The sequence below is a fragment of the Oryx dammah genome, unplaced genomic scaffold (genome assembly GCF_014754425.2).
Source record: "Oryx dammah isolate SB20612 unplaced genomic scaffold, SCBI_Odam_1.1 HiC_scaffold_24, whole genome shotgun sequence".
NCBI lineage: Eukaryota > Metazoa > Chordata > Mammalia > Artiodactyla > Bovidae > Oryx > Oryx dammah.
This window is the reverse complement of record NW_024070208.1, coordinates 11,417,827-11,445,616: the sequence shown is the minus strand read 5'-3', so window position 1 is coordinate 11,445,616 and position 27,790 is coordinate 11,417,827. Positions and strand designations below refer to the sequence as shown.

The 27,790-nt window shown below is 41.5% G+C and overlaps 1 protein-coding gene and 1 non-coding gene across 4 annotated transcripts; one reads left to right on the top strand and one right to left on the bottom strand.

The window, feature by feature from the left end:
- Positions 1 to 641: 641 nt before the first annotated feature.
- Positions 642 to 24,850, bottom strand: WBP4 (WW domain binding protein 4). 3 transcript variants are annotated; one of them, XM_040267174.1, is made up of 11 exons: positions 23,185 to 24,850; positions 22,209 to 22,281; positions 21,016 to 21,134; positions 19,733 to 19,795; positions 19,520 to 19,643; positions 17,414 to 17,581; positions 16,285 to 16,331; positions 15,752 to 15,827; positions 13,729 to 13,934; positions 9,369 to 9,586; positions 642 to 2,204 (listed from the first exon to the last, which is right to left on the bottom strand). In XM_040267174.1, the coding sequence occupies exons 5-11, from the start codon at positions 19,578 to 19,580 to the stop codon at positions 1,994 to 1,996; spliced, it is 987 nt and encodes a 328-aa protein (XP_040123108.1). In that variant the 5' UTR covers positions 19,581 to 19,643; positions 19,733 to 19,795; positions 21,016 to 21,134; positions 22,209 to 22,281; positions 23,185 to 24,850; the 3' UTR covers positions 642 to 1,993. The 3 variants fall into 3 exon arrangements, with proteins under 3 accessions (XP_040123108.1, XP_040123107.1, XP_040123106.1); XM_040267173.1 differs by lacking the exon at positions 21,016 to 21,134; XM_040267172.1 differs by lacking the exons at positions 22,209 to 22,281; positions 23,185 to 24,850 and having other exon boundaries at positions 19,733 to 22,186.
- TRNAE-UUC lies at positions 24,052 to 24,123 on the top strand. Its single transcript has one exon. It is a non-coding gene; the product is annotated as a tRNA-Glu (tRNA).
- Positions 24,851 to 27,790: the final 2,940 nt, after the last annotated feature.

Sequence of the window (27,790 nt, the reverse complement as noted above, 5' to 3'; positions counted from 1 at the left end):
ATATATATATATATACAATAAAAATACATTGATTTTATAATCTAGACACACACACACACACACACATATATACAATAAACACACACACACACACACACACGCACACACACACACGGGCTTCCCAGGTGGTGCAGGGATAGAGAATCCACCCGCCAGCATGGAAGACACAGGACACAGGAGATGTGGGTCAGCACAATCTCCTGGAGGACATGGCAAGCCAGTCCAGTATTCTTGCCTGGAGAATCCCATGGGCAGAGTAGCCTGATGGGCTACTGTCCATGGGGTCACAGGGTTGGACATGACTGAGTTTCTGCATATGCATATATATAGAAAAGTATATGCAAAATAATGTAATAGAAAGGTAATGGAAGAAAAGGTATCAAATATTTAACTTCTGCAAAAATCCAGGAAGTTAAAGCTGGTATATTTTCACTTATTCTTTCAAAGCAAATAGAAAAGTATTATTTTTCATGATTTGATTTACTAAAATTGTTGTGTTTGTCAAGTCTTTCCTGAGCAATCCTTAAAACTAGTCTCTGTTTAAGGCAAACTGACCTTTAAACTTGGAAATATTGTCATCTTACAAAGATAAAGGAGATAAAGAATGCATCAAAGGGAAACACGTCACAGAATAAGGTGTAGTTTTGAAAATGCCTTTAAATTTGCATATTTTATATAAGCTAAATATGTGTGTAAAACATAGCAGTATTCCATTTATGGTCTTATTATCTTTTCCAATTGAGGAAAGCCTAGTACCAAAACGCACTGCTTATTAGCTAGATGACAAATGGGCTTCCAGAATGTACTTCTCCATAATGCTATACATTCGTGAAATACTCAAATAAGTACACTAAACAAACACAAGTCTCCAAATACTCTCTCACCAATGCTAAGTTGACACTGATGAGTATTAGAAGAAAAAATAAAAACTATTTAATTGACTTTCATAAAAGTTTTTAATAAGCTATAATTTTCTTACATGTATACTAGTAACCTTAAAAAGACAAATATTTACTGCCAAATGTTAACTACTGTACAACTTATAAAAAATATAATCTTAAGAATTTGGAATAATAAAGGGAAAGTACCTATTTCAAATGGATTAAATAAGAAAGTTCTACTTTTCAAGAAATTTAACCAGGAAATGGGAAATTTCCATTCTGTCTGAAGAAACACCAAAACTTTTTCACCGAAGTCAGAGACCTTACTATTTTTGTTCACGGCTTCATCTACGGAGTTTTAAATAAACCCTAAAAAATATTTTCCAGTACATATAAGGCCGGTGCACAGAGTGCATGACTGGGGAAAAAGATTCTGTTTGAATGAGAAGTTGTGAAGAACCATTACAGCCCCAGTTCCTAGCATGGTGCCTGGCTGAAGGTGAAAAGGCCGACGCAATGGCTACTGCTTTGCGCTGAACCAGGCAGATACACTAATCTTCCTTTGGTCCGATGTTCATTCCCTATTAACCACCACCTGAGCTACAGTCCTGGTTCTTGGTCCTTGACCTTAAGTTGGAAAAAGTAAGCAAGATATGCATATACTTTCTACATCAGCCTTTCAGACAGGATCCTCAAAACTGAGTCATCATGGACTACGAATCTGCTCTTTTGTGGTGTAATCCTTATTTCTTGGATAATATCAGTGTGCAAAGGTAATTCATTTCCAGTGCAGTACAAGCATGTTCATAAGAGGAAGAATGGGATAAACGTTTTAAATAACAGATACATAGCATCTTGTATTATGACATAATTACCAGTTTTTGGACACTGAAGATAATACACTGTATTACAATGCAATGTGGTAGGCTTCCATTTTAGGAACAAAAATCAATTTCACATGAAAAAAGATTTATTTTAAATTCACATAAAATACATTCAGAGTAAGTCTAAATTTTTATCACTTAAATAATGTAAAACAAACACAGAGGAGCTTTTAAAGATGTACAGTCTCCACTGTGTCCAAAAAGCACACATTAAAAGCTTTCTTATAATTATTGATCATCACCTCGTTGCCTTAAATTTCTAGACTTTCCATTTTCAATTCTTCTCTTTTTGAAGACTGGGGCCACTCCATCTGCCACGACTCCAAGAGAAGTGACTGTTTTTTCTTTAAAAACCAGCTGGGGTTCCCCAGCAGCATCAGCCTCCGAAGTTGATGCATATTCATTTTCAGTGCTTGGGAGCTCCAAATCTACCTCCTCACTGGAACAGAAAGAAAAAAATAAAACCACTATTTGACAGTGTAAAACAAACTTTTACATAATATATGAGTCCACCAAAACCTCAAGGTCATTTTTCTAATGATAATACTGGAAATTAGAAGCTGGTCATTTTGGAGAAGGTGATTATTTTAAAATACTGATTTTATAATATTACTTAAGATACTGAGCATCTATATAGGTGGACATACAAGGAAAAATCCTTTCTAGTCTTTTGTTCCTACTGGGTATATCATTGAAGGAAAGGCTTGTACTTATATATGAGAATATATATAAATGAGAAGTGTCTATGAAAAGGGATTTTGCCATGGACTGAGGATTCTGAAGGCTTTCACAGCACACGATGAAAACCATGGAATCTCAATGTCCTGGTGTAGCAGGACTATCTACTTGGCTGTTATAAATAATCAGATGACTAGTCCAGAGATCAGTACCCGGTTAGTATGAGCCTATCACAGTCTCTACCCTTGACATAGTCAACTGGTCTGTGAAAGAGCATTAAGTCGCACCACAGCCATTCGTCCCAGCCATGAGCTTTTTGAACATGGACCAGGAACACGACGATATTTACCTCTCTAGTGGCTAAGCATATAAGACTTGTTGGGGACCACACATTCTCCTACTCAGAGCAAGGAGTTCTGCAGCGATAAGAGAATAAGGCCTGCAGAGAAAAGCAGGATGGGAGATGGAGAATCCTGCCAATATTTCAGGCCTGGTTCCAGTTATCTGTGAGGCCCAGCCCAATTCCTGCCTCTCCTGTGGCTTGTAGAGAGAACCTTTCTGGGAATTTTTGAACTAATAACCTTCTTCTTTTCTTTTTTTCTTGTGAGGATGTTAGTTCCCCAACCAGGGGTTGAACCCAGGCTCCCTGCAGTGGAATTTCGGAGTCTTTACCCACTGGACTGCCAGGAAGTTCCATTAACCTCTTCCTAAAATTTAAAGTAACTCAAGTTTTTCACTTGAAACCAAAAGATTACCTGGTCAGCATGAAAGGAAGAGTGATGACAGGAGAGAAAAAGGAATAAAAAGGCTAAGGGATGATTTAAATGTTAGAAGTCTCAGATATCAAGAGTTGAGAACTCCCCATCTAAGAACAGTGAGGAATAGTAAAGATCACACCCCTCCAATCTCAGAAGAACCCGTGTAATGTAGTCATTCATCCTGATCCTTGGAAACAGAGGAAAACCTTTCCCAGGGGCCAGGAGAAGTCTGAAAGGTAATGGTAGATCTAGAGTAGTAGTTATTCTTTTTTCTTTTGGACACACCACATGGCATGCGGGGTCCTTTGTTCCTTGACCAGGAACTGAACCGGCATCCCCAGCATTGGAAGCACGGAGGCTTACTGCTGGACTGTTAGGCCAGTTCCTCGAGTAGTAGTTATTCTAACAGGAGCGTCCAGACTGAATGTATACTGTAAAGCAGACTAGGCACCAGGCTCCTGGAGTAGAAATACTCTGTTTTGGCTTTTCTAGTGTCCTTTTTAGTACTAGAACACCTTAAATTTTCTTTTTTTCCCCCTTTTGGAAATGACCTCTTTCTTCCTCTCTGAGTTTTGCGCTTATTCAGCTCATGTCCAGTCAGAATTCACAGTAGTTAGCTCAGGACAGGGAAGTGGGTATCTGATGAAAGCTAAACAGGGCCACTTTGGGAACTGGTAAAGCAGCACTTCTTTATTGCGGGAATCTTTGTCAGTATGAGATAAGATGAAAGCTTTGCTACCAAGTGAGGAGATCCTGCCTGAGAAAGGCAGGCAAGTCAGAGGAAAGCGGAGACAAAAGTCAGAGACCTTCACAGTGATTTCTCATCAACTACGGCTCTTGATAACTGTAGACACATGCTTTTTATGTGTTTGCTTAGAATTTAAATTTAATATATGCTCTTCCATTCAATTATCTTAAAAGTACATGTTAACAAGTTTGTTTCCCTCTCATATAGACTGTGCAGAGAGGTCCATGGTGACAGTATTGAGAGATCCATGGATCATGGTCCATTCTATGTACACATAGATAAACTCACAGCCTTAAAAGAGATCTCTAAGCACTGTAATAATTTTAAAAACTGAAATAGTTAGGAAGCTTGCTAGGACTGCAAAAAACAACATAAAAGAAAATATGTAAATACAAAGACTATAAGAACAAAGAAAATTTCAAATCTGTAATGCAGAGTTCAAAACTAGAAAAAGCAAAACTAAAAACTAATACAAACGTGAGGAAGAAGCTAGATCCTGATGTTATATAACATTTCCTCAAAATCTGATGAGGGGATGCAGGAAACAGGTGTGCTTTTACTGGAATAGGTCTTAAATCTGATTTGCTCTGAATACAGATGCCTTCCAAACTTTTCTTTACTGTATTAAACATATATGACAAATGCAACTTTTATTGGCTTTTCCTACTTCACTACTTTCCCTTAGATTGCCAACAACCGTGCTTTCCAAGAAGGTTAGCAGCCCCTGAAGTTGATGGGGTATTCATTCTTGGCTTTTCATTACTTTTACAGAGGCTGAGGCTGAGGCTTAGAGAGAAGTTAAATAACTTGGTCAACCAAACCGTTACGGCAGTAACATTACCTGGATTAAAACCCAGGCCAGGGACTTCCCTGGCAGTCCAGTGGCTAAGACTCTGTGTCCCCAATGCAGGGGCCCAGGCTCAGTCCTTGGTTGGGGGACTGGAACCCAAGTGCTGCAACTAAGAATTCACATGCTTCATTAATCTGCACGCCACAACTAAAGATCCTGCACGCCACAGTGAAGACCTGGCACAGCCAAATAAATGAATAAAACCAAACAAAAAACCTAGGCCTGTGTTATCTAAAACCTATATTCCTTCCCCTAGACCCCTCTGCTTCCAGGTGAAACCAAAATATTCCATTAGCCAAGCAGAGAAAGATTTGAGAAATGAAGGGTTTGATGGCTGGACAAATGAATCTCTATCCAAGAAAGTCTATGACAGACTCACTTATTTCACAAACTTGGTGTTTTGTGTTGTATTTTGATAAAGTGATCAAATCATAGTATTACTTCCTAACTAGGATTACGAGAGAGATAAAGAATGAGTCTGTTTCTGAAATCATGGTCCTAGGAAATTCCTAAGTGGAAGCTAACAGAAGTGTCAATGAAGTAGGGAATAAACCCTTGTGACATAATCAGAGGAAAAGATGTTTGAAAGAAAGGTAAGAGACTATAAATAAAATATATTACAGAGAATATACCTTCCTTTCAAATAATTTCAAAAATAATTACATAAGCACTTCCTCAAAACCACAGTCATTTCCAAATTAAAAATGTAAACATTGTAAAGGTTACAGTATCTGTACACAATAAAGGTGAAAAAACAAGCCAACCTACATAAGAGTTTGAAAAATAAGTCCTTTTGGAAAACTACCAAGTCAAAAACGTAAGCAAACACATGATATTAAACTATTCCAAAAACAATGAAATCAAGAAAGCATCTTTCAAAGTTTATGTGATATATGGACAGAATTATACTAAGACACAATACAGCTTTAACCAGTTTCAGTAAGAACTAAGAACAGACCCCTTCCTCACCCCCTGTCAACAGTCTTAAGTGTTCACCTGAATAAAGAACAAACACAAAGAAACTTAAGAGGAGTCAGAGGAAGAAAATTAGAGGTAGAAATGAAGCAGCAGAAAAATCTATTAATAAATGGATATGTAATTCAATAGATAATTAAAAATAAGAGCTGATTCAATAAGGAAAAATATTTAAAAAACCTAGTCTCCATCCCCACAAAATGATCAACTATTAGACAGTTATCCATGAAGAAAAACTGCTTGAGTCCATTTAAGAAACTTAAGTAACATAATGGGATGAAACACCATGAGAATAATTGCAAAAGAAGAGAAGAAAGACAACCTCCCTTTGTTTGCATCATCCCATTCCCCAGGCTGACAATGCTTAGAGACAAGAGGAAACCTTCCAGCTGGAAAGACCTCCCCTCACCAAGAAAAGACGAGAGGGTTAAGCCCAGCTGATGCAGTCTTTTGGGCCACGTCCTGCTTAGGTTTCACCCCACCCACAGCAGTGAAGCTGGGACCTACAGAGATGGATAGGAAAAGGGAAAAAAACCCTGGGACTACAGAGAGCAGACAAGGAGTGGCAGTGGCCTGCGCTACGGACAAGCAAGCTGCCTCTGCTGCTGCAGAGAGAGCCAAGAGACCTCACAGCTGCTGCGGATGCCCCAGATTTCAGCAGGTACCTTGGTGCACAGCTATTCGTGCTTGCTGATGCCAGCTGCCTCCGTCCTTTAGCCCGCCTCGCTGCAGTCAGCTCAGGGTGCTGTGCAAGATGGCAGCCTGGACTGCCCTCCCACGGCTGACGCCACGGCCGCTGGCACGCTTGAGGCAAGCTCCTCCAGTGGTGTGCTTGCACGCGGCTGCCCTGCCACCCATCACCAGCCTCCACTGCCCAGAGGGGAGCAAGGCACACGGGAGATGATGCCAACAGTCCGTGTCTCTGCAGTTGCTGGCTTGTGGGCCTGAATCAGGTCCTGTCTTCTGTCACTGGCCTGCACAGCCCTGCTCCTCAGGAACCAATCCTTGCGGCAGCACACTGGCATTCCCCCAGCCTGACCCCGGACACCATCCTCCACCACAGTACGTATACTCAGGGGGAGACTGTGCAGCCATGAGGAAGCACCCCAACAGCCAGGGTCCCTGAAGCTGCCGGTGAACCTGTAGCTGACCCTGGCCCTTGCTGCCTGCCTGCCCACTACACCCACAGGCATCTCAGGTGGCCCTGCAGCTGAGTCTCTGTACCCCGCCAGAGCCAGCCACTGCCACTGCCTGTCCCGGCCTCTGGCTGCTGAACCTGGAAGTGCTCCCGAAGACCTCAACAGCCCCTGGGGAAGCCCTGCAGTGTCTGCTGAGGACCACACAGGCGTGGGATCCTAGTGCCCGGAGCTAAAGTGGTGACACACCCCCTGGATCCAGGGCTGCCACGTGCCCCTGTGTTTGGTGCCCTGAACCACTAGGCAAATCCCATGACAGAGGAGCCTGGCAGACTGCAGTCCATGGAGCCCGAGAGTCAGACATGACTGAGTGACTGAGCTCACAGACACCTACTATGTGCCCATCACTGTTTTTAGTCCTGGGGTTGCAAACATGAGACTTACAGACAAAAGCTGGATAGAAAATCCTACAAAACGCCATGAGTAAAAAGAGTAAAAGGGAACAATATTTTTTTTGATGAAAATATGAAATACTGAAAACAATATTGTTGCCATAATTTATTCATATTTATATAGATTCTATACTTGTTGAACACTTGCAAATGACTAACATGGAAAAAACAGGAAGAGACTACTTAATAAAATTTGGAAAAAAATACAGGGATAAACCATGAGATATCAATATGCATCATAAAAAAGAATATATTAAATCACATTAATTAAATCTTTATGGTACTGTCACAAAGACAGATGGATTAATGGAACAATAGGTAGTCAGAAGCAAACTGGTAAATTTAAGAGTTAAACACAGATTAAAAAAAGGCCACTTAAAAATGGGGAAGAATGAAAAAAAAAAAAGGCGGGGGGAAGAATGGTACTGGCAGAATTGGTTTGCCAGGGAAAGGTAAAAAATTATTTTAGAATCTTATCTCATACAATGTATCAAAATTATAAACTTGACTTTTAGATGAAAATGGGTAATAGCAATAAAACTGATCACCAAGGAAAAGAAAAGAAATCAGACTAGTTAAACATTACAAAATCTGACACATCTAAAACCATTATAACAGTTAAAAGTCAAACTACAAATTCTTCTACTAATAAACGGTTAGCTTCTGTACTACACAGAAATCTGATGCAAGTAAGGAAAGACTAATACCTTGACAGAAAAATCTGCAAAGCATAGGAACAGACAATTCACACAAGAGTAAATACAAAACACTAATAAATACAGGCATATAAAAAAAAGTTTCAACCTCACCAGTAAATCTACTTAAGAAGTCAGACACAATCCATCACCTGTTAAACTGGTTGACGTTAAGAAGAATGGCTTTTCAGTAAACTTATCACAGGGAAAACAAAATACTCAAATTTTAAGAAATCTCAACTTTAAAGTATAGGTGATGTTGGTATAAGAAGACCATTCTCCTATTGTAAATCACTTAAGAGCCCAACTAACTAATGCAGTCTATTATTTCTGCAACTTCAATATACACAGTCAATATACTTTGGTCCCTGGCACTATGCAGCACTAAATACATATTTCCTAATGTTTCATTAAATAACATAAATAAAACCTGAATATTTGCTAAAGACACTTTAATAGTTCAGGTATATCCTGTATGCTACCACTAAGGAATCACTTCTCATTAGCACCGTATATATGGCTGCCTGAAACTTGCATTCCTCCACCTTGTGAAAATATGACTTTTCCATCAAAGTACAGTTTAACAGTGAATAATTTCACTAAAAAAGATTCCACAGCACTAGTGTTTTGGAGAAAAACTGTTTAATTCATATAGATACTTTTTTCCCACTCAGATATTTTTTAAGCATTTAAGAAACACCAGTGTGGGAAAGTGTGGGTGACGTTTTCCTTTCATTGTGTAAATGATCCAAAGACAATAAGTGATATGAACACATAAGCTAATCATGTAAACCAGGTAACATTTCTACCATAACCTTGTTTAGTTGATAAAACCGCTCTGCTTTATGAATAAAAACTTAAAACCTTGGGTGAAGTGTCATAAGCCATTTTCAATACATCAACAAAACAAGGGCTGTTTTCTTGCCTTTAGATAGATTCCATGAGGCATGTACTAGATATGCAGACATTTGCTTCTCTGATAGAATAACCATGGTGAGTGTGAAAATACTCATATGTATATGGCATGTTAGTGTGGTCAACAGAAACGTCATGTCTTTGTAAGAATGAAAGCAATGCTTAGTTTTACTTTAAAAAATAAACATTAGTTTACATTTTAAAATATTTAATTAGAGAAAATAAAACCATATTTTCCCACTCTAGAAATAAAAGAAATGAGCTACACTTTTTAATGAGCACCGTATTCCTGAAATTAAGTGCTACAATTTACGGAAGTACTGGGACATAAAATACTTAAAAATAATATGGGACAGGACTAACTTATAATTGTTGGATTAAGTTTCAGGTACTTACTGGGACTCAACTTCTGGTTTAATTTCCTGCCATTCTCCATATGGGTTTGGCTTTTTATGAGCTTTGGGTTTTTCTTCATTTGAACCTGATGAATTCTTCCCTTGGGTATTTTTTTCTTTGGGTTTTTCTTCACTTGGACCTGATGAATTCTTCCCTTGGGTATTTTTTTCTTTCTGTGTTTCTGGTTCAGTTCTTTTATTACTATTTTTATTTTTTTCCTGGAATGTCAAAGTCAAGAAATATTAGTAACAAACCTCAAAGAAAACTGCCAGAGCCAAAATTTCTTTAATATAGTCTTGTTGCTGCTGCTGCTAAGTTGCTTCAGTTGTGTCCGACTCTGTGCGACCCCACAGACAGCAGTCCACCAGGCTCCCCCATCCCTGGGATTCTCCAGGCAAGAACACTGGAGTGGGTTGCCATTTCCTTCTCCAATGCATGAAAGTGAAAAGTGAAAGTGAAGTCGCTCAGGTGTGTCCGACTCTTAGCGACCCCCCAGTCTTGCTACTGATCCATACATAATACATTAACTCAATAGTTCAAATTTGCACATAACACAACAAATGTACATGAAAGGACTTCTTTAATGCTTGATTAGGTTTTTCATTATGTCTAAAATGCTAACATACCATGGCCAAGGCTGTTAAAACATACCATGACCCCTCTACCTGTTTGACACTGAAGAGACATGCATAGGCCTTATTTATCCTGTCTTCTCCACTTTACTGCTTTCTCTCCTTCCTCACATGTCCAACAGTGACCTTCCTTTATACTGCGCCCCTTCTGAATTTAATGCCATGTCACTGGACCCTTCTATACCCATTACCTACGTAAAGAACTTCTGGTGGCTCAGATGGTAAAGAATCTGCTGGCAATGCAGGAGACTCAGGGTTGATTCCTGGTTTGGGAAGATCCCCTGGAGAAGGGAATGGCTACTCACTCCAGTATTCTTGCCTGGAGAATTCCATGGTCAGAAGAGGCTGGTTGGCTACAGTCCGTGGGGTTGCAAAAAGTCGGGCATGACTGAACAACTAAGACTCAGCCAATCAGAGTTAACTGAAATCCATCTGCACGTTGAGGACACAGCCAGAAATGTACTGGCCTATACGACTGGTAATGACATGAAATCAGGAAAAGACACATCCCTGAAGGAGCAGCAGCTTCTGCAGAGCCCCTGGGAGAGCTGGTGCTTTTACGGCACCTCTTCAACTGGGATAACAAAGCCCTGTGGCTCGGTTTAGCCTCTCTGCAAACTGTACTACCACGGATGGCAGTCCTGGGACTGTTCTGTTTGCAATTCTTTGAATGGATGTTAATGCATTCTCTTATGCTGCTGCTATCACAGAACCAGGACACAGCATCAGCTTTCTCTAGCAATCATGACTGCTTCCAGACCATGTCATTTTTAAAATGAAACATTTTTACTGAGAACGTTTTACTAAATGCCTCCTCTGAGACCTGTACCACCTTCTATGCAGTTGTCCTCCATCCTTGGTGATCTAACTCCATGACGTGGCGACACGGGCAACTCCGGCACCCTGTGCTCTCTATTCAAACTCTCGTGGTCATCCTCGAGCTTAAAAATTCCCGACCCTCAGTTTTGTGATGCACAAAACCATTGACTTTGGCCTTCACTGTATTTTAGTAACCTAGTAAGGTATTTCCTCACATGTAGCACCTGCGGCATAGGTAGTATTCAAGTATTAAATCCTCACATTTATGTTCCTGTTAATTTGAATTAGGTCATCACTCAGAAATGCCCCACTTGTGAAATCTTTTTTTCTTTTTTGCTGAATAACATTTCCTTCAAAAATATGCTTTATTCATGATTTTTCTACATTTGATTTTAAAATTCAACAATAATTTGTGAAATCTTCCAAGTCCAACACAATGTTACTCCGCTGGCTTTCTGGCTCCCTTACTTCTAACGATATTTCCTGTTCAACCTTGCTGCTATCTCTGTTACCTTAATTTCCTGTGCTCTGAGTCTGCTGGTCTCATCTAGACTTCATATTCTTCATTATCAGGCCCCAGCCCACAGAGAATCACTTCAGAGACATTCCTTTGCTAGCTAGCTCCCTTAAATATCTTTGTCCCTATGCCTGTCTATTGCAAAAGATCTAAAAATCTCCAACCCAGGTCTATCCAACCATTGGTCTGTCAAGTGTTACCAAAAAAAGAATCACACAATATACAAACTGATGAGCCTTCAGAATTTATGGTATCCAATTTCAGCAGAGACTTTAACACTGCTAAGTAACATGCCTCCAGTTATTTCTTCTCCTGGTCCCTTTAGTGATTATTTAAAATTTCAGCTCCACAGGGCTGAATTAATCACTGTATATTCACATCATGGAATACTATTCACGCATTATTTCAGTGGATGAAGACTTAATGATATTCTCTGTGACAGATTAAATTGCAAAGTGATAATAAAACCTTATTACAGTATGACTCCATATTTTGCTTAAAGCAATGATCAAATCTGAATACAGAAATATTATAGACCAGTAACACCAAGGTGTTTACTGATTTCTCTGGCAAGTGGCCGGATACTTTGAAATATTTTGTTTGCCTGGAGTTAATATCTGTCCCAAATTGGATGCTGGATTTCCTAAACTGAACTATAAACACTGAGATATATGTTACACAAAAAGCGTTGCTGCTGCTCTTCTAAAAACTGGATACGTTCTTCACCCTAAGTTCCACCAGGATTTATGGGGTGGGTAGAGAAGTTGCAGGCAAAGACAAGACCCTAGGGAAGGCCGCAAGTGCCCTCTCTCCAGCATCCTGGATATTCATTCACCTCTCAGGCCAGTACTCAACTGTGGATCAATGATACGTATCTTGTCCACTTTGGCATCCAGGCTCCTGACTGTTCCTAAAAAGGTCACAAAAGCAGGAGGACGAGCAATACTACTTTGTGTGAGCGTGCTCAGTGGTGTCTGAGACCCCATGGACTGCAGCCCGCCAGGCTCCTCTGTCCATGGGATTTCCCAGGCAAGAGTACTGGAGTGAGTAGCCACGCCCTGCTCCAAGGGATCTTCCCAACCCAGGGATCAAACCCAAGTCTCTTGCATCTCCTGCAAGAGACTGCATTGGCAGGTGGATTCTTTACGTGCTGCGCCATCGGGGAAGTCCAGCAATACTATTAACACTATTAAAATGTTGGTTTTACTTTCCCACCACGGCTGGGCACTCAGCAGCACTACCTGTCAATCCTCTTTCTTGGTCATTTCCTCTCCCACCCTGGCTCAGGGATTATTTGAGTCTGTTAATGTTGTCAAGCTCCCCAAAGTTCCTCTCAGCAAACAATCTTGATTTCTTTACAGACGAGTAAGCTGAAGCTAAAAGGCATGACTTCTTCCCTGACAGCAACTGATCTACAGTCAAACCTTATAGAAAATGAAAGCCTTACCTTCCTACAGAGAATGAGTAACCTATTCACTTACCCTTGTTGGTATTCTTTTGGAGTTCCTCTTAAGGAAAACATCACCACTACAGATCTCTCACAATTAAAAGTCAGTATGTAGCCACCATCCTATCATTTACTTTCTACTTCTCATTTCATATCCCAACCACATACACACTGTGCACCACTTTTCATCCTCTTGTAATCTGAGTTTCACCTCCTGAAACTCTGGTCTAACCACTAAAAGCATATCAAGGACTTCCTGTCTGCAAAATTCAAAGGACATGTTTTTCTTTTCTAGACCAAGTTAGTCCTCGATGCTCTCTACTCCAGGCCTTCCCCAGTGGCTCAGCGGTAAGGAATCTGCCTGCAATGCACGAGCCGCAGGTCCAATCCCCAGGTTACCTAAACTGAACTACTGAACCACTCTAGTTTTCCTCCCTGGAGAATCCCATGGACAGAGGAGCCTGGCGGGCTACAGTCATAGGGTCACAAAGAGTCGGAAACGACTAAAGCGACTTGGCATGCACACTTCTGGGATATTGTATTCTTCTGCTTCTCTGCATACCTTTTTAATCATTCTTTCCTCATTCTGCTTTGTGGCCTTCTCTCTCACTTACACTTATATGTTTAATGTTTCCCAAAGTAATTTTTCTAGGTTACTTCATCTGTTCTATGACTTAAATTACTACTAGTATTTTGATGATACTCAAGTTAACATTTCTAGACTTAGACATTCATCCGTGCATGTTCAGACAGCTCTCTGGATGTTACAGAGGCATCTCAAACTTAGGAGGTCTAAAAATCAATTTACTGTCTTGCTGCTATCATTTATCTGGGTGCCAAAAGTCACACATATCTTGGTTTTATTTCCACCTTCTACCAGAAAGCTGAAGAGTCAATAGATCTTTTTATAAACTAACAAACTGTTGTAAAGAACCAAGAACCTACCTTAAACTTTATTATTAGCTTCTGTGTTTCTGTTGGGATCTCTTCTTTTTTTTTCTCCTTTCCTGCTTCCTGTTCGCCATCAGACTCACCATGTGAATCTGATGATTTGGACTCTTCGAGGGTGCCAAGTAACTTTTCATTGACTTTACTAGAAGGCAGATCACCGGAGTGTGGAATGAAATCATCGGGTTTTTCCCATCTGGATTCTATTCAACACATTTTAACAGTCATCTTATTTAGTGACCAATTCTATTTAAAAGTAATTTCCAATATAATGTTTCCTATTACTTTCAAGATATTACTAAGTGACAATGACAACACTGCATCTGTTTCGCACCATCACTTGATCAAGAAGATAAAAAGCATTCTCAAAGATCTTGCTATTAGCTTTCAGAAATGAAATTCAAGCACTCTGGGTTCACTAGATGTATCAACTACAGTCCCAATGGAAAGCGACCTAAAAACTGGGTAATACATTCTGAGGACTCAAAATTTAACCACCACCAATTTCAGGAAATGTGGTAATGGACACACAGGAGATTTTCTTAAATTTATTTATCACAAAATTTCCCTGGGATCTTCACAAAATGAAATAATATGGCAAGGATCTGAATAAATAAAATTTGTCATTTTATCGGTAAGAAAAGAAAAAAACCCTCAGTTGAACTATACTGCCACCCAGTGGTTTCTTGGGCTTTTAGTAAAATGACAGCAGCTCTAATTATCTTGCAGTTATTCTCTATTTTCAGTTTAATAAAAGTGATTCTAGAATTTATTGTTCAACTGGGAAAGTTTAAAGAGTAAAAGGGGCTATATTAATAATCACATTGGTCCAGTCCCTTATTAACTACAGGGAACTTTCTAGCACTAATGAAAAACATTACTTTTCCTTGCCTCTATTTCACACAAGTAACAAAAGAGTTTTCATGAAAAATTTGTTAAGCATCTAATATGTACTAGGCACTGTTTGGGGAACCTTACAGACACGTGACCATCATGACCTCACAGAGTATACGATCGACTCTACTTAAGAGTAACTGTAGGTTCAGTGACTTGCCAAAATCACAGAGCTGATAAGGGAAGAAGGTGTGCGCTGAGCTCACTCAGATCTAACCCCTGAGTTGTAAGTTATTTTATGTCTATACAGATTTAGTGTATCAGGTTTATTGAGATAGAACCACTGTCATCATTGGGCAGACTGGGTATCTACTTGGAGATGAAAAGGGCCTTTTCCTCCTAAAAGGCTTAACGCTATGTAGCAATCTTTGGATAGCAGGAATCAAAAAACAACAACAAAAACCATCTCAGAGTTACACCAATACTATAGCTATTTTGGTAAATTTAACTGCAGAAGAAATCAATTATAATTACTGCGAAGACTAGTTTTATGAAATTAAATTAGATAAAATCTTAATTTGAAAAACTCATAATTCTGTAATAACAATTACACATTTTCTAATATTTATGTAACTGAAAATTATTAAAGTAAAAGTGAAAATCAGACAGACTTCACCGCTGCTAAAGTAGCCTCAGTTCTGTTTTTTGAAAAAGGAGAGGGCAAGTTGAATGAGGTGATCTTCCAAAGTAATGACTATTTCTAAAATAATCATGATAAAACCAATCATAGTGGAAAAAGTAAAAATGAGTTTCGAAGTAAAATTTGTGAATGCAGTGTCACTTGAGAATAACAATGTACAGCTCAGTATATTATAGAAACCTCTTTGCTTTTCCACTGTATTAATGCTTTTAAATTACAAAAAATAATACACTGGAGAAGGAAATGGCAACCCACTCCAGTGTTCTTGCCTAGAGAACCCTGTGGGCAGAGGAGCCTGGTGGGCTGCTGTCCACAGGGTCGCACAGAGTTGGACACCACTGAAGCGACTTAGCAGCAGCAGCAGCAGCAGCAGCAGCAGCAGCAGCATACTAAAATTCTAAAGTTCAGACAATTCACCAGCAGGCTAATGAGCAGTGTTCGGCACAATTTTAGACAGTTTAAAAGATCATCCAAAGTACTACTTACCCCCCGTTTCTGTATTATAGTAATAGGTATAGCCATCTTCACTTAACCCTTCTATCCACACAGTCTTCCCTGTTGCCTAATGGGAGGAAAAAAACCCAGCATAATTTGAAGATGTGGTTATATATTAGATAACTAAGACAGTCAGCCAACCTTTCCTTTCCTATGGAAACCTGGGAATTGGTACTGATCATGGCCAGGAAGCTGGTTTGTGTTAGTCATGAGCCACCTTTCATGAATGGAATATCTCACTTCTGAACACCTGGACAGTTCTTTGCAGACTGACTGGGATATGTAAATGGCAACTGACTGTAAATCAACTAATAACATTCACCCTGCATAGACTTAGTGTAGACAACACTTTTCCACTTCCATCCACCCTTTTAACAAAAGGATTATAGAAAGAAAGGAGCAAAGTGCCTGGGGGGATTGGGAGGCTTATCTGTAAGTAAATCCGATTAACTAAACCCAACAAAAATCCCAAACGCCAATCACTTTAAAGAATAAAGAAAATACTATTAATGTGCTTCAGTTACCTTTTTTAAGTTTCCTTGAAATCCTTCAGGTTTCTCCCACTGAGATGCTTAAAGCAAAACATACTGTATTTGTGAAATCTTTCCAAAATAATTTGGCAAATATTTACAATATATTCAACATGAATACTATGTGTCTGTAGTTTTAAAACATAATTCAAAGATAAAAGAAACAACATACACCCTAGTGGTACTGTGTAGCATACATGTGAATGCTATGTAACCAAGAAGGGAGGACAGAATGAAGGATAAGAAGTTACTGGTGCTTCCACAAGAAGTATTAGAGCCAGGTAGGGCTCCTCTTAAAGACTTCTTAGAATTCAGGTTTGATGAATTTTGAAGGCATGAGAAGGCCTTCTGACATCTTGGGGCAGGGGAGAGTGAAAGATGGAATGAATGACTCAAGACAGAAATGAAATACGCAGGAATTAAAAACAAGCATTGCTAAGAGAAATAGTATATGAAGTAGGATGGTGAACAAAGGCAGCAAGGAATAGGCTGCAGAAAGGGGAAAATGTAATTAGTAAGTAATTACTGTATAAATTTAAGACAATATTTAGCATATAATTATTTATGGTTCACTGCTGAACTACAACATGCACTTCACTGATAGCTCAGTGCAAACTCTCAAGAGATTATTACTGTTTCTGCGTAGTCAAAAATTGACTGTGACTAGAGATCTTAATAATTCCCACAATACTGGTAGCCCAAGGTTTTTTTCCTCATTAACTCTCTAGTCTCATTTCCTACCTTCCCAACCATTCTTAACTTTTCTTCTACCCATTCCTTGAATATAGGTACCCACCCTTTCTATTTCTTGTTCTCTACATGTGATTCATACACCCCTAAATTTAACATATTTACAAAGTTTTAGTGAGAAAATATAAAGCTACACAATTTATTTATATTTATAGTGTATAAGGAACCCACTATTAAGTCTTTAGTGATGACCCTGAATCACTATGAAAAGGGTACATTTTTAAAGGGCACATAGTTGTTTTTTTTAAACCATTGTGGCAAAAATGTAAAGTTTAGTCTCTCACTGTTGAAGTGTTCTGATAATAACTAAGTTCTAACACAAAATAAACTGTCAGTTATCATTTTCTACTGTCTTTACGCCTAAATGACGCACCTCCTGTGATAAGATCATAATAGTAATGGTGACCCTCCGAGGTTATGCCTTCTACCCATCTGCCCTTTGAAGGGTCTTTTTTCTTTTTCTTCTTTTCTTTCTGCTGATTTGATGCAGAGGTGGGTGGGACCATGCTGGTTACTGGTGACACGCTTGGCTCTGAGATCTCTAGAGAAAGATGAAGGAAGGGTGAAGTAGCTGATGTAAAGTTTTCTTTTCTGGTTTAATAATTTTATTTCAATCAAAAGCTTGACAAGATTCCTTTGGGAACCTGATACATTACTACAAAGCCTATTTGGAAAATGAAACATGCAAGAATATAAGACTATCCAGGAGAACATCCCAAAATATATATATAAGACAGACAAAACGATAAATCTTTATAACAAATACGACAGAGAGTTAATGTTCCTAACAAAGATCCCTTACAAATCTAACTTTCTAACTCAAAAATGAGCAAAAAGTCAAAGGTAACTCAGAGAATTAACATTATCTTCACTAATAATCAAGGAAATGCAAATACATACAATTGTTTTTGCATTAGATCAACAATGAAACCAAACTCACTGTTAGTCAGTCTGATCCATCAGGTATTTACATGAGTGTAAAAAATAGGTAGTTTTTACGGCTTTGCTTTTTTCCAAAGGAATAGTTATTTCCAACATCAGTTAATAAAATAATTTTATTTCTAGAAAAAGTGTAAATCAGCTCAACATTTGTGACGACAGCTTGATTTCATCAATCAATTTATAAAACATTTGCACTGCAAATCTGCAATCTCACTTCTTGAAATTAAGCCTACAGATATACATTGTGACAACATGCCTGCATAAGGGCACTCACTGAAATAGTCTTTCTAACTGCGAAAAACTTTAAAAATCCTAAATGTTAATCAGGAAGAGACTAATTATGGCATTTTAATACACACACATATATACACATACACATATATACAATTCAGCCACCAGAAAGGACTGTGCCATTTGCAACAACATGGACGAGCCCTGAGCACATTATGCTAAGTGAAATAAGCCAGATACAAAAAGACAAATACCGTTATCACTTATATGTGGAATCTAGAAAAGTCAAACTTGTAAAAAAGAGAGCAAACGGGTAGTTAACAGGGGATGGGGGGTAGAGGGATAAGACTGACACTGTTTAAGGGTACAGATTTGCAGTAAGTAGTAAATAACCCAGAAATGTACTGCACAGTTTGAATACTGACAATGATATCATAGATATGTAATATGATAAATACTGCTATAATGCAATCACATTACAATAAATCTATCATGCTGCTGCTGCTAAGTCGCTTCAGTCATGTCCGACTCTGTGCGACTCCACAGAAGGCAGCCCACCAGGCTCCGCTGTCCCTGGGATTCTCTAGGCAAGAACACTGGAGTGGGGTGCCACTGCCTTCTCCAATGCATGAAAGAGGAACGTGAAGTCGCTCAGTCCTGTCCGACTCTGTGTGACCCCATGGACTGCAGCCCACCAAGCTCCTCTGTCCATGGATTTTCCAGGCAAGAGTAGTGGAGTGGGGTGCCATTGCCTTCTCCGATCTATCACGCTACCGTACTGTAAACCTTAAATTTACATAATGTGTCTAACAGTCAATAAAAAAATTAAACAGTTAAAAAAAATAAAAATCTACTTTCTAGTAGTAAAATCAATTATCTGTCCACAAAAGTTTAATTCACTATAGTTCAACTACATAAACAAACATGATTCATAGTTTTGATAGTATGGATAAAGTGAACTGGGGTTATAAGGCAAGGCCTCTTTTTTAAATGAATAGATCCATTTAGCCAAAATTTTAGGATCCATAAAAACTCAAGTGTCTCTGAAATGAACTACTGGCCTAAGAGCAAGGGCTAGGTAACCCCTAGCGTAATACAGCTGTCGTGAACGGAGGTACTGAAAGATGAAGCTTCAAAAGCAAAATGAAAAGTGCATGAGCAGAAGTCCCACAGTCTAAATAGGGCTGTGATACACAGGCAAAGCACTAAGAGTATACCGAGCGTATAACTTCTCTATGGAAACAGTAAGAGCTCACTTAGCACAACCTGTGATGTTACTTTTAAAACATGCTGGCTGCTTTTTTACCTGACTCTAAGCCAAGCCTTTTCAAATCCTCCTGGTATGCTTTCAGGGCAGCTGCCTCCATTGCAGCAAACTCCTTTGATGCCTTTTCTTCTTCCTTTGCCTTATCCAGGCTTTTCTGTTTAATCTGTGTAAGACACATATAAAAGTGAATGCTAGATAAAGGGCTGATATTTACAGAGAAAAACTGGCAAAGAAAGAAAGAAACTAGATTACCTCACTGATCCTCTTCGCCACATTTTCTTTATGATTCTTTCCTCTTTCATGAAATTCAATGCTCTTGAAGGTTAAAAAAAAAGACAAAGGAAAACTACACATCATAACGTTCACAGCAAAGTAACAGTAAATAGGGAAATGGAACATAACAAAACTGAAGTACAACTGGCAGAAAAGATAAAATTAATGTTCATGCAAACTGGCCCTTTTCATCAAATGATGCTAAGGAACTAAACCACACTATTTATTATTATGCCCTCTGACAAGGTTTCCTTTGGTGCTTAAAATAAACTATGATGTCCACATTAATAGAGAAGTATACAAGGCACCCTCGATGACTAATCTACTGAATATGACTGTGATGAGGGCTCAAGCAAGACACAAAGCCAAAAGAGGAGTGGGGAAAAAAAAAAAAAACACCTCACACTTCAAGAAACACCTCTTGGGGCCTTCCGTGGTGGCTCAGTGGTGAAAAGCCTGCCTGCCAATGCAGGAGCTGCGGGTTTGGGAAGATCCCACATGCTGAGGAGCAACTAAGTCAGTGCACCACAACTACTGAGCCCGTGCTCCGTAACAAGAGAAGACACTGCAATGAGAAGTCCACGCGTGATGAGAGAAAGTCGGGAGTATAGCAACAAAGACCCAGCAAAGCCAAAAATAAATAAACTAAATTAAAAAAAAAACAAAGAAAAACACCCATCAACATAAAATGTCACAACCGATGAATCTAGAATTTGTACTGCTCTATTTGCCACATTATGCTAAAAAAAAAAAAACAAAAAGGAATAAACGATGATTCTCAACTTCTCCGAATTGAGAGAAAAGTAGGCATTAAAAAATGTCTTCTAAATTGTAAACAAATACTATTATACAATGTCGTAATGGTACAAAATGTAAAACTCCTATGTAGGGCAAGCTAAATTTAGGATGCTGTAATAGAGAACAAAGGAGCTCCTTATACACTGATGATAAAAGAGCATCAAGATATGCTATCCAATTAAAAAAAAAAAACAACTGTGGTGCACAACAGTGTAAACAGCATGCTACCTTCTATGTACTTTGGAATCTACAGAAACATTTAGATACAAATATGGAAGCACAGAGAAGAATATGAAAACGGGGTAACCTATGAGGAATGATGGTAACTGGATGGATGGGGACTGAGCTAAGGAGTGAATATTATTACCTATTTAACAGCAAGAATGCTCTCTAAATTACAAATGTGTTGTATGAGATAAGAAATTTCTGGTTAACTTTGCAAAGTTCTGTCAATCAATTCTTACCTAACGCACTTGCTGAGTTACTCTAAAGTACTGCTGTGAATTCCTCTTTAAAGTGTGACTTCGTAAAGCAAATATTCATCCTCTATTTTTCATATCTTGGTTTCCTAAAGTTGATTTTACTATACAGAGAATAGTAAAGGCCTAATCAAAAATAAATCTAGTTAAAGGTTAAATCAATGTGTATTAGCCATTCAAGGAAATGAAGAAAGACAATCCTAGAAAGAATTATTTTCTCTAGAGAACTCAAAAACTTAACTGAATTGCTTGCATACTTCCAAGGAAGAGAGGCTATCAGTGATTTGTGTAGCTTTTAAAACTTGACTTTTTTTTTTTGGTAAGGATGGGCAAAATCAAACAAGATAGTCAAGAACTGTACCAACTATTCAAGAAGAAATAAAAAAAGACAAAACTGAAAAATATACTCAAACTCTTTGCAGATAATAATAAATAAATGCCTACCAAAGAAACATAACATTGTTACAGATGGTGTTACTATTCTTCTACCCATCCACCTCTACCAAGTAATAAGGATACAAATATACATCTAAAAAATACCCTATCATTTATCTACTACATACACAGTACAAAGACATGCATGAGATGGGTGAAAAAAAATCAATGGTGTCTTTCGTTTTATGTCTTAAAAGGTGAATTTGGACTAAAAGATATACTAATAATGTGCTTAAAGTTTGCTGTTTTCATATTCCATGAAAAAGATACTGATGTCTTTCAAATTTAAGCATTTAGAAATATAAAGCTCTACATCAAATATTTAACTACCTATAGAGGAGAAATATACAAGACAAACTACAATAACGTTTCTTTTTACATGTTAAGGACTTTCTGCTTTTACTTTTCTTTGTATACAACAATATTACAAACAGCACCGTCATAACCTAGGTGTTTCATAAACATGAATGTGATTACCCACTCAATGTCCAGTTCCTGAAAATGAGTGAAGGGCCAGAGAGAAATAATTTGGCTTAGTACATAATCAAATTTGGGCTGATGATAAAGAAGAAGGCTCACAACTTTCCTACAAGGAATGAAAACACAACAGAAATTGTTCGATGTTTTGAAAAATCAAAAGCAACGCATGTGAAAGTACTTTGTAAGCTCTCAGTTGAGATCAACAAAGAACATCTCGCATGAACACAGTATCAGGAGACTCTCTAATAGAGGAATCATCATACAGGCCTATTGTCCGCGATCCAACACTTGCAGTAATCACAGAATTTCTTTGGTTGTGACTTCCAGTAGTCTGCCCTGGAAAAGAAAAAACAAGTTTATTTAGAACCTAAAAAAGGTAATTTTTGCATGATTTACATCTTCAGCTTAGAGTCCGACGTGCAAGCTTCAGAATCGTGTTACACACAGCATCCTGCTTTATTATTTAGCCGACCGAAAGCAGTCAACTGAAATTCTGTTGCCACTAGAGTAAAAAAGTCTGCACCGTATTTAAAATTCCCTTAAACAAAATAGCTTTTAAAAATGATTCGATTGTTACTGTCATCAGTATTAAATAAGGAACATGTTGGAGAAGATCATCCATTCCTTTCTGGCATTTTTGGAGGTGAGGTTACCGTAATGGAGACCTGAAGAAACTCATAAAGTTCACATTAAATTTATTTCCACTCAAAGAACTAAACATAAGACGCCTCTGGTGGGAGACTGTGGCTCCTCCGAGACTATCAGTTAATAGTTTGTTCTTGAGCCTCAAGGCAAGAGAGAGTTGAAAAGCCAATGGATCTCTCAGCTGGCAAGACCAAAAATTCAAGTCATAAGCTAACCAGGGCTGGCCGCTTCTAGCAGGCGGAGGCGGCAGCAGTGGCCGCAGTCCAACCCTCCGCTTTCACGACACCCCACGGTTCAAGCGCCGCCAGAACGAGGACACTCGCGGCCCCCGACGGTGGAGGCGGCGGCAGCCGTCTGTCGCTCCACGGCGGCCGTCCTACCTGCAGGGGCCGCCAGGCTCCCTGCCAGAGCCCGCGCGTCCCCACCCCGGGACGGGAGAACCGGCCCCGAGCGAGTTAAGGGCGCTTCCGTCACGCCCCTGGCCGAGGGGGGGGGGGGGGGAGAGGGGCGGTGGCGGAGGGAGAGACCCGGGGGAGAAGGGCCGCCCGGGGAAACAAGACCTCGTTGTTTGAGAGCCTGAGAAACCCGACTCACATGACTGGACCGGGCGCTCCGCGGGCCGCCCCCGGCCCCGGCCGAGGCTCGCGTTCTCCGCGCGGGGAGAACCGGGCCCCAGCTCACCACGAGGCCCACCGCAGCCTCGGAGCGCGGACGCCTCCCGCCGTCCCCGGGGCCCGCGTTCCGCCGCTCCCAACTACGGGTGCCCCGGCGACCCAATCCGCGTTCGCGCTCTCCTCCCCAGCGCTCCTCCTCGAGGGGCGGGCCTCCGGCTCCCCGAGAGGTGGGGTCGTTATAAGCGGGCCGAGGTCGCCGACGAGGGGCGAGAGCGCGACGGGACTTGAGCGCACGCTCGAGTCTCGCGTCCCCGCGTCAGCTCGCCTTCTCTCTCTCTTTTCCCCTCCCGAGATCCAGAACCTCCACCTCCTTCTAGGCTCGCTGGCTCGGGGCCCGAGGAGCTCGCGCGCCGCCTCCGCCCCGAACGCAAACAGCTGTTCCCAGAGACGTCGCCGCCCTCAACTTTGCCAACTGGTCCGCACGCACTTTGACCGGCGGAGCAGCCCGGACCCGTAGGCTGGGGAGAGGGCCGCTGGCGGAGTTTAAAAAAAAAAAAAAAAAAAGAACGAAAAAAAGAAAGGTGAAACAGCTGGTTTCGGGGCCGAGAGTCGCTGGGCTTGGCCTCCAAACTTTTCCGCAGGCGGCGGAGCGACCCCGCCCCACCGCTGGGACGGCCGCGCGCTCCTGCCGGGCGCGCTCCCGGGCTCGCGAGCGCGTGGGGAGCTGGGGAGCAGGCGGCGGCGGCGGCGGCCCCGAGGCGGCGGCGGCGGTGGGTGGTGGAACTGGGGCGGCGGCGGCGGCGTTGGCTCTTGTCAGGTGAGTCACCGCGGAGCTTCTCGCAGCACTTCCCATATGGTCTAGCGGTTAGGATTCCTGGTTTTCACCCAGGCGGCCCGGGTTCGACTCCCGGTATGGGAACGTGGTAACACTTTTCAGAAACTGACAGGCGAAACCGACTTGTTTTATTTCCAGTGGCTCTGGCTCTGTTTTTTTCTTGACCCCCCCACCGCCCCATCCAGGTGATTTTTGTGGAGAACGCGCCTTAGGGCCGTGTGGTCAGATCTGGGCTGCCTCGAGTGCGGCGCCGGGCGGGCGGGAGGAGCGGGTGCGCTCAGGCTGCCGCTGCTCGCGCGGGAGGCCGGCGGGGCTGCGGCGCGGGGCGCGGAGTCTCACTTCTCCCGGGGCCGTCCTCCCGCCGCTGCGGGCCCGGGCCGTCCCCTCCCCAAAGCTCGGGAGGCGATGATTAACCCCGGCCTCGCCTTATCGGCCCCCGGCGCCCCCGGCAGGCACACACCCTCGCCTCGGACGGTCCCGAGCGACGCGGGGCGTGTTCGCCCGCGCCCGGCTCGGAGCCCCGAGTCATCGCGCCCGGGTTCTTCCCTAGAAACACCCCGCCCGCCCCCCGGACCCCCGACACAAAGCAGCCCCCGGGCGCGGTGCGGGCCGGGGACCCCCCGACGCCCCGGGCGCGCTCTCCCGACCGCGCCGCTGCCGCCCGCCCGGCGCGGGTCCTCCCCGGGGCGCCCGAGCCCCGCGCAGAGGGCACCCCGGTTTGACATGTGCGGCGCCGGCCGCCGTTCACAGAAAGCACCCCAGACTCGGGAGCCGCAGACCTGAGTGCTTTGGCTCGGGAAGGGCGAGGGCATCCGGCCGGTTCTCCGCGCCCCACTCCGCGCCCAACACACAGACACACGCGCGCGCGCGCGCACGTTCTGCAGAAGAAAAATAACCACTGGGATGAGATGTCTTTCAAGAAGAAATGTGACTTCTCCAAAGGGTCTATAACGTTTTGAGCGCCGCGGCTAGCAAATCCTGGCGTGGTGGTGGGGCTCGGAAGAGAGAAAATTGGCCCGAGCCTGGGGAGGGGATGTTATAACAAAGTTTCACTGTATTTTTAAATATAGAAGCCCTGTGTTTATTACAAAGAAGGGGCAGCTGTGTCAGCAGCATGTGAGTTGTAAATGAAACAAAAGCATTATCTTAAATGCAAGCTGAAATGAGAAAATGGGGTGAGCTATATAATGTTTAGCCTATTGGGCCTCTGGGAACAAATGAAGCAGAAAGAAGTGGCTCTTGTGGATGGGTTTCTGGGCCGTGCCGTGATGAGCAGCAGAAACTTGAGTTGTACGTGCCTTCTCAAACTCTTGTTTTGATAGTTTTAGCTGTACAGTGAGTTTTGGAATAAGCTGTTAGTGTGATCTGCATGATTAAAGATTAATTATTTTCACATTGTAAACTTCCACAGCTAAATATGTTTTAGATCGTCTCTATTAATTTAAATATTTTGGACGTTTACACCAAGCACCCTCAGATATTTTGAAAGTTGACCACGTTTTTTTAATGTGAGGAGGTTGTGGAGAGAATACTAAAAGTATATTTTGGCTCCTTTGATCAGTATAACTTTGTGTAGCTTTCACTTCCTTATGCTCTGGGTTTAGAGCCATAAATTCTTGATAAAGCATATCACTCACAAACTTTAGAGCTTCAGGAATTGTTGAGCAATTCTTGTGTCAGTAATAAGAGTGGAAAAGTTTTGTTTAAATAAAGGATTGTGTCATTGTTCAGAAACCATTTACTGAGGCTGGAATTTGGAAGAAAGAAAAGAACTCTCTGCCTTAATTGTTTCCATAGTGCTTCATTCCTGATCTTGCATTTCCTAATGACTTGGTGTTATACTGTACCAAATTGTGCTAAAATGGATGTGATTTTCAACTGAGTACCAGCTATAATTGCAAATGGCTTTATATGTACTCGAGTGTATGCTGAGAGGAGTAGTTTGATGACAGTTTCTCTGTGTGCAAGACAGACTTATAGGGCTTCCTCGGTGGCACAGTGGATAAGAATCTACCTGCGAATGCAGGAGACATGGGTTCGATCCCTGGTCTTGGACGATTCCACATGCCTCGGAGCAGTTAAGACTGTGTGAACAGTTAGAACTGGACATGGAACAACAGACTGGTTCCAAATAGAAAAAGGAGTACATCAAGGCTGTATATTGTCACCCTGCTTATTTAACTTATATGCAGAGTACATCATGAGAAACGCTGGGCTGGAAGAAGCACAAGCTGGAATCAAGATTGCCGGGAGAAATATCAATAACCTCAGATATGCAGGTGACACCACCCTTATGGCAGAAAGTGAAGAGGAACTAAAAAGCCTCTTGATGAAAGTGAAAGAAGAGAGTGAAAAAGTTGGCTTAAAGCTCAACATTCAGAAAACTAAGATCATGGCATCTGGTCCCATCACTTCATGGTAAATAGATGGGGAAACAGTGTCAGACTTTATTTTTCTGGGCTCCAAAATCACTGCAGATGGTGATTGCAGCCATGAAATTAAAAGAAGCTTATTCCTTGGAAGGAACGTTATGACCAATCTAGATAGCATATTGAAAAGCAGAGACATTACTTTGCCAACAAAGGTCCATCTAGTCAAGGCTATGGTTTTTCCAGTGGTCATGTATGGATATGAGAATTGGACTGTGAAGAAAGCTGAGCACCGAAGAATTGATGCTTTTGAACTGTGGTGTCGGCGAAGACTCTTGAGAGTCCCTTGGACTGCAAGGAGGTCCAACCAGTCCATCCTAAAGGATATCAGTCCTGGGTGTTCATTGGAAGGACTGATGCTAAAACTGAAACTCCAATACTTTGGCCACTTCATGTGAAGAGTTGACTCATTGGAAAAGACCCTGATGCTGGGAGGGATTGGGGGCAGGAAGAGGATGAGATGGCTGGATGGCATCACCGACTCGATGTACATGAGTTTGAGTAAACTCCGGGAGTTGGTGATGGACAGGGAGGCCTGGCATCCTGCAATTGATCGGGTCGCAAAGAGTCAGACATGACTGAACGACTGAACTGAACTGTGTGACGCAAATACAGAAGCCCACTCGCTCTGGAGCCTGTGCGCTACAAGAGGAGAAGACACTGTGATGAGAAGCCCTCGCACTGCAACGTAGAGTAGACCATGCTCCCCATAACTGGAGAAAGTTCTTGCAAAGCAATGAAGACCTAATGCAGCCGAAAAATTAAAAAAAAAAAAAAAAGACATAGATTTATATATTGTGTACCAGGCAGAATTGGATAGGCCGGTGTCCGAGTTACAGAATTGCTTCAGGAGCATATGGGTAAGAAATAAGTTCTTCTCAGGGAAGAGGACTAGAGTCCAGACAAGGAGAGGAGAGTGTTTGTCCTGGACCTTGAAGAATGGGTTGGATTTCTCGTGGTGGGGAATGTGTATCAAAGCTGAGCTTGTGGGTAGGGGGGAGTATGAGGCAGGCAAGTAGCCTGGTTGGGTGAGAGTACACAGTACCCAGAGGGAGCGTCATTGGGATCAGGTTGGGACATTAAAAGAGAATTTTAACTGGATAACTTGACTGAGTAACAAGTTGTTTTGAGTTCGAGCAAGCTCCAGGAGATAGTGAAGGACCGGGAAACGTGGTGTGATGTAGTCCATGGGGTTGCAAAGAGTCGGACACGACTGAGCGACCAAACAGCAACCCAAGTTGTTTTACGGGAGTGATATTTATGTCAGTAGAGTTTTTAAAACATTTTTTGTCTCTTTGAAAAAACTAAATATAGCATAATAT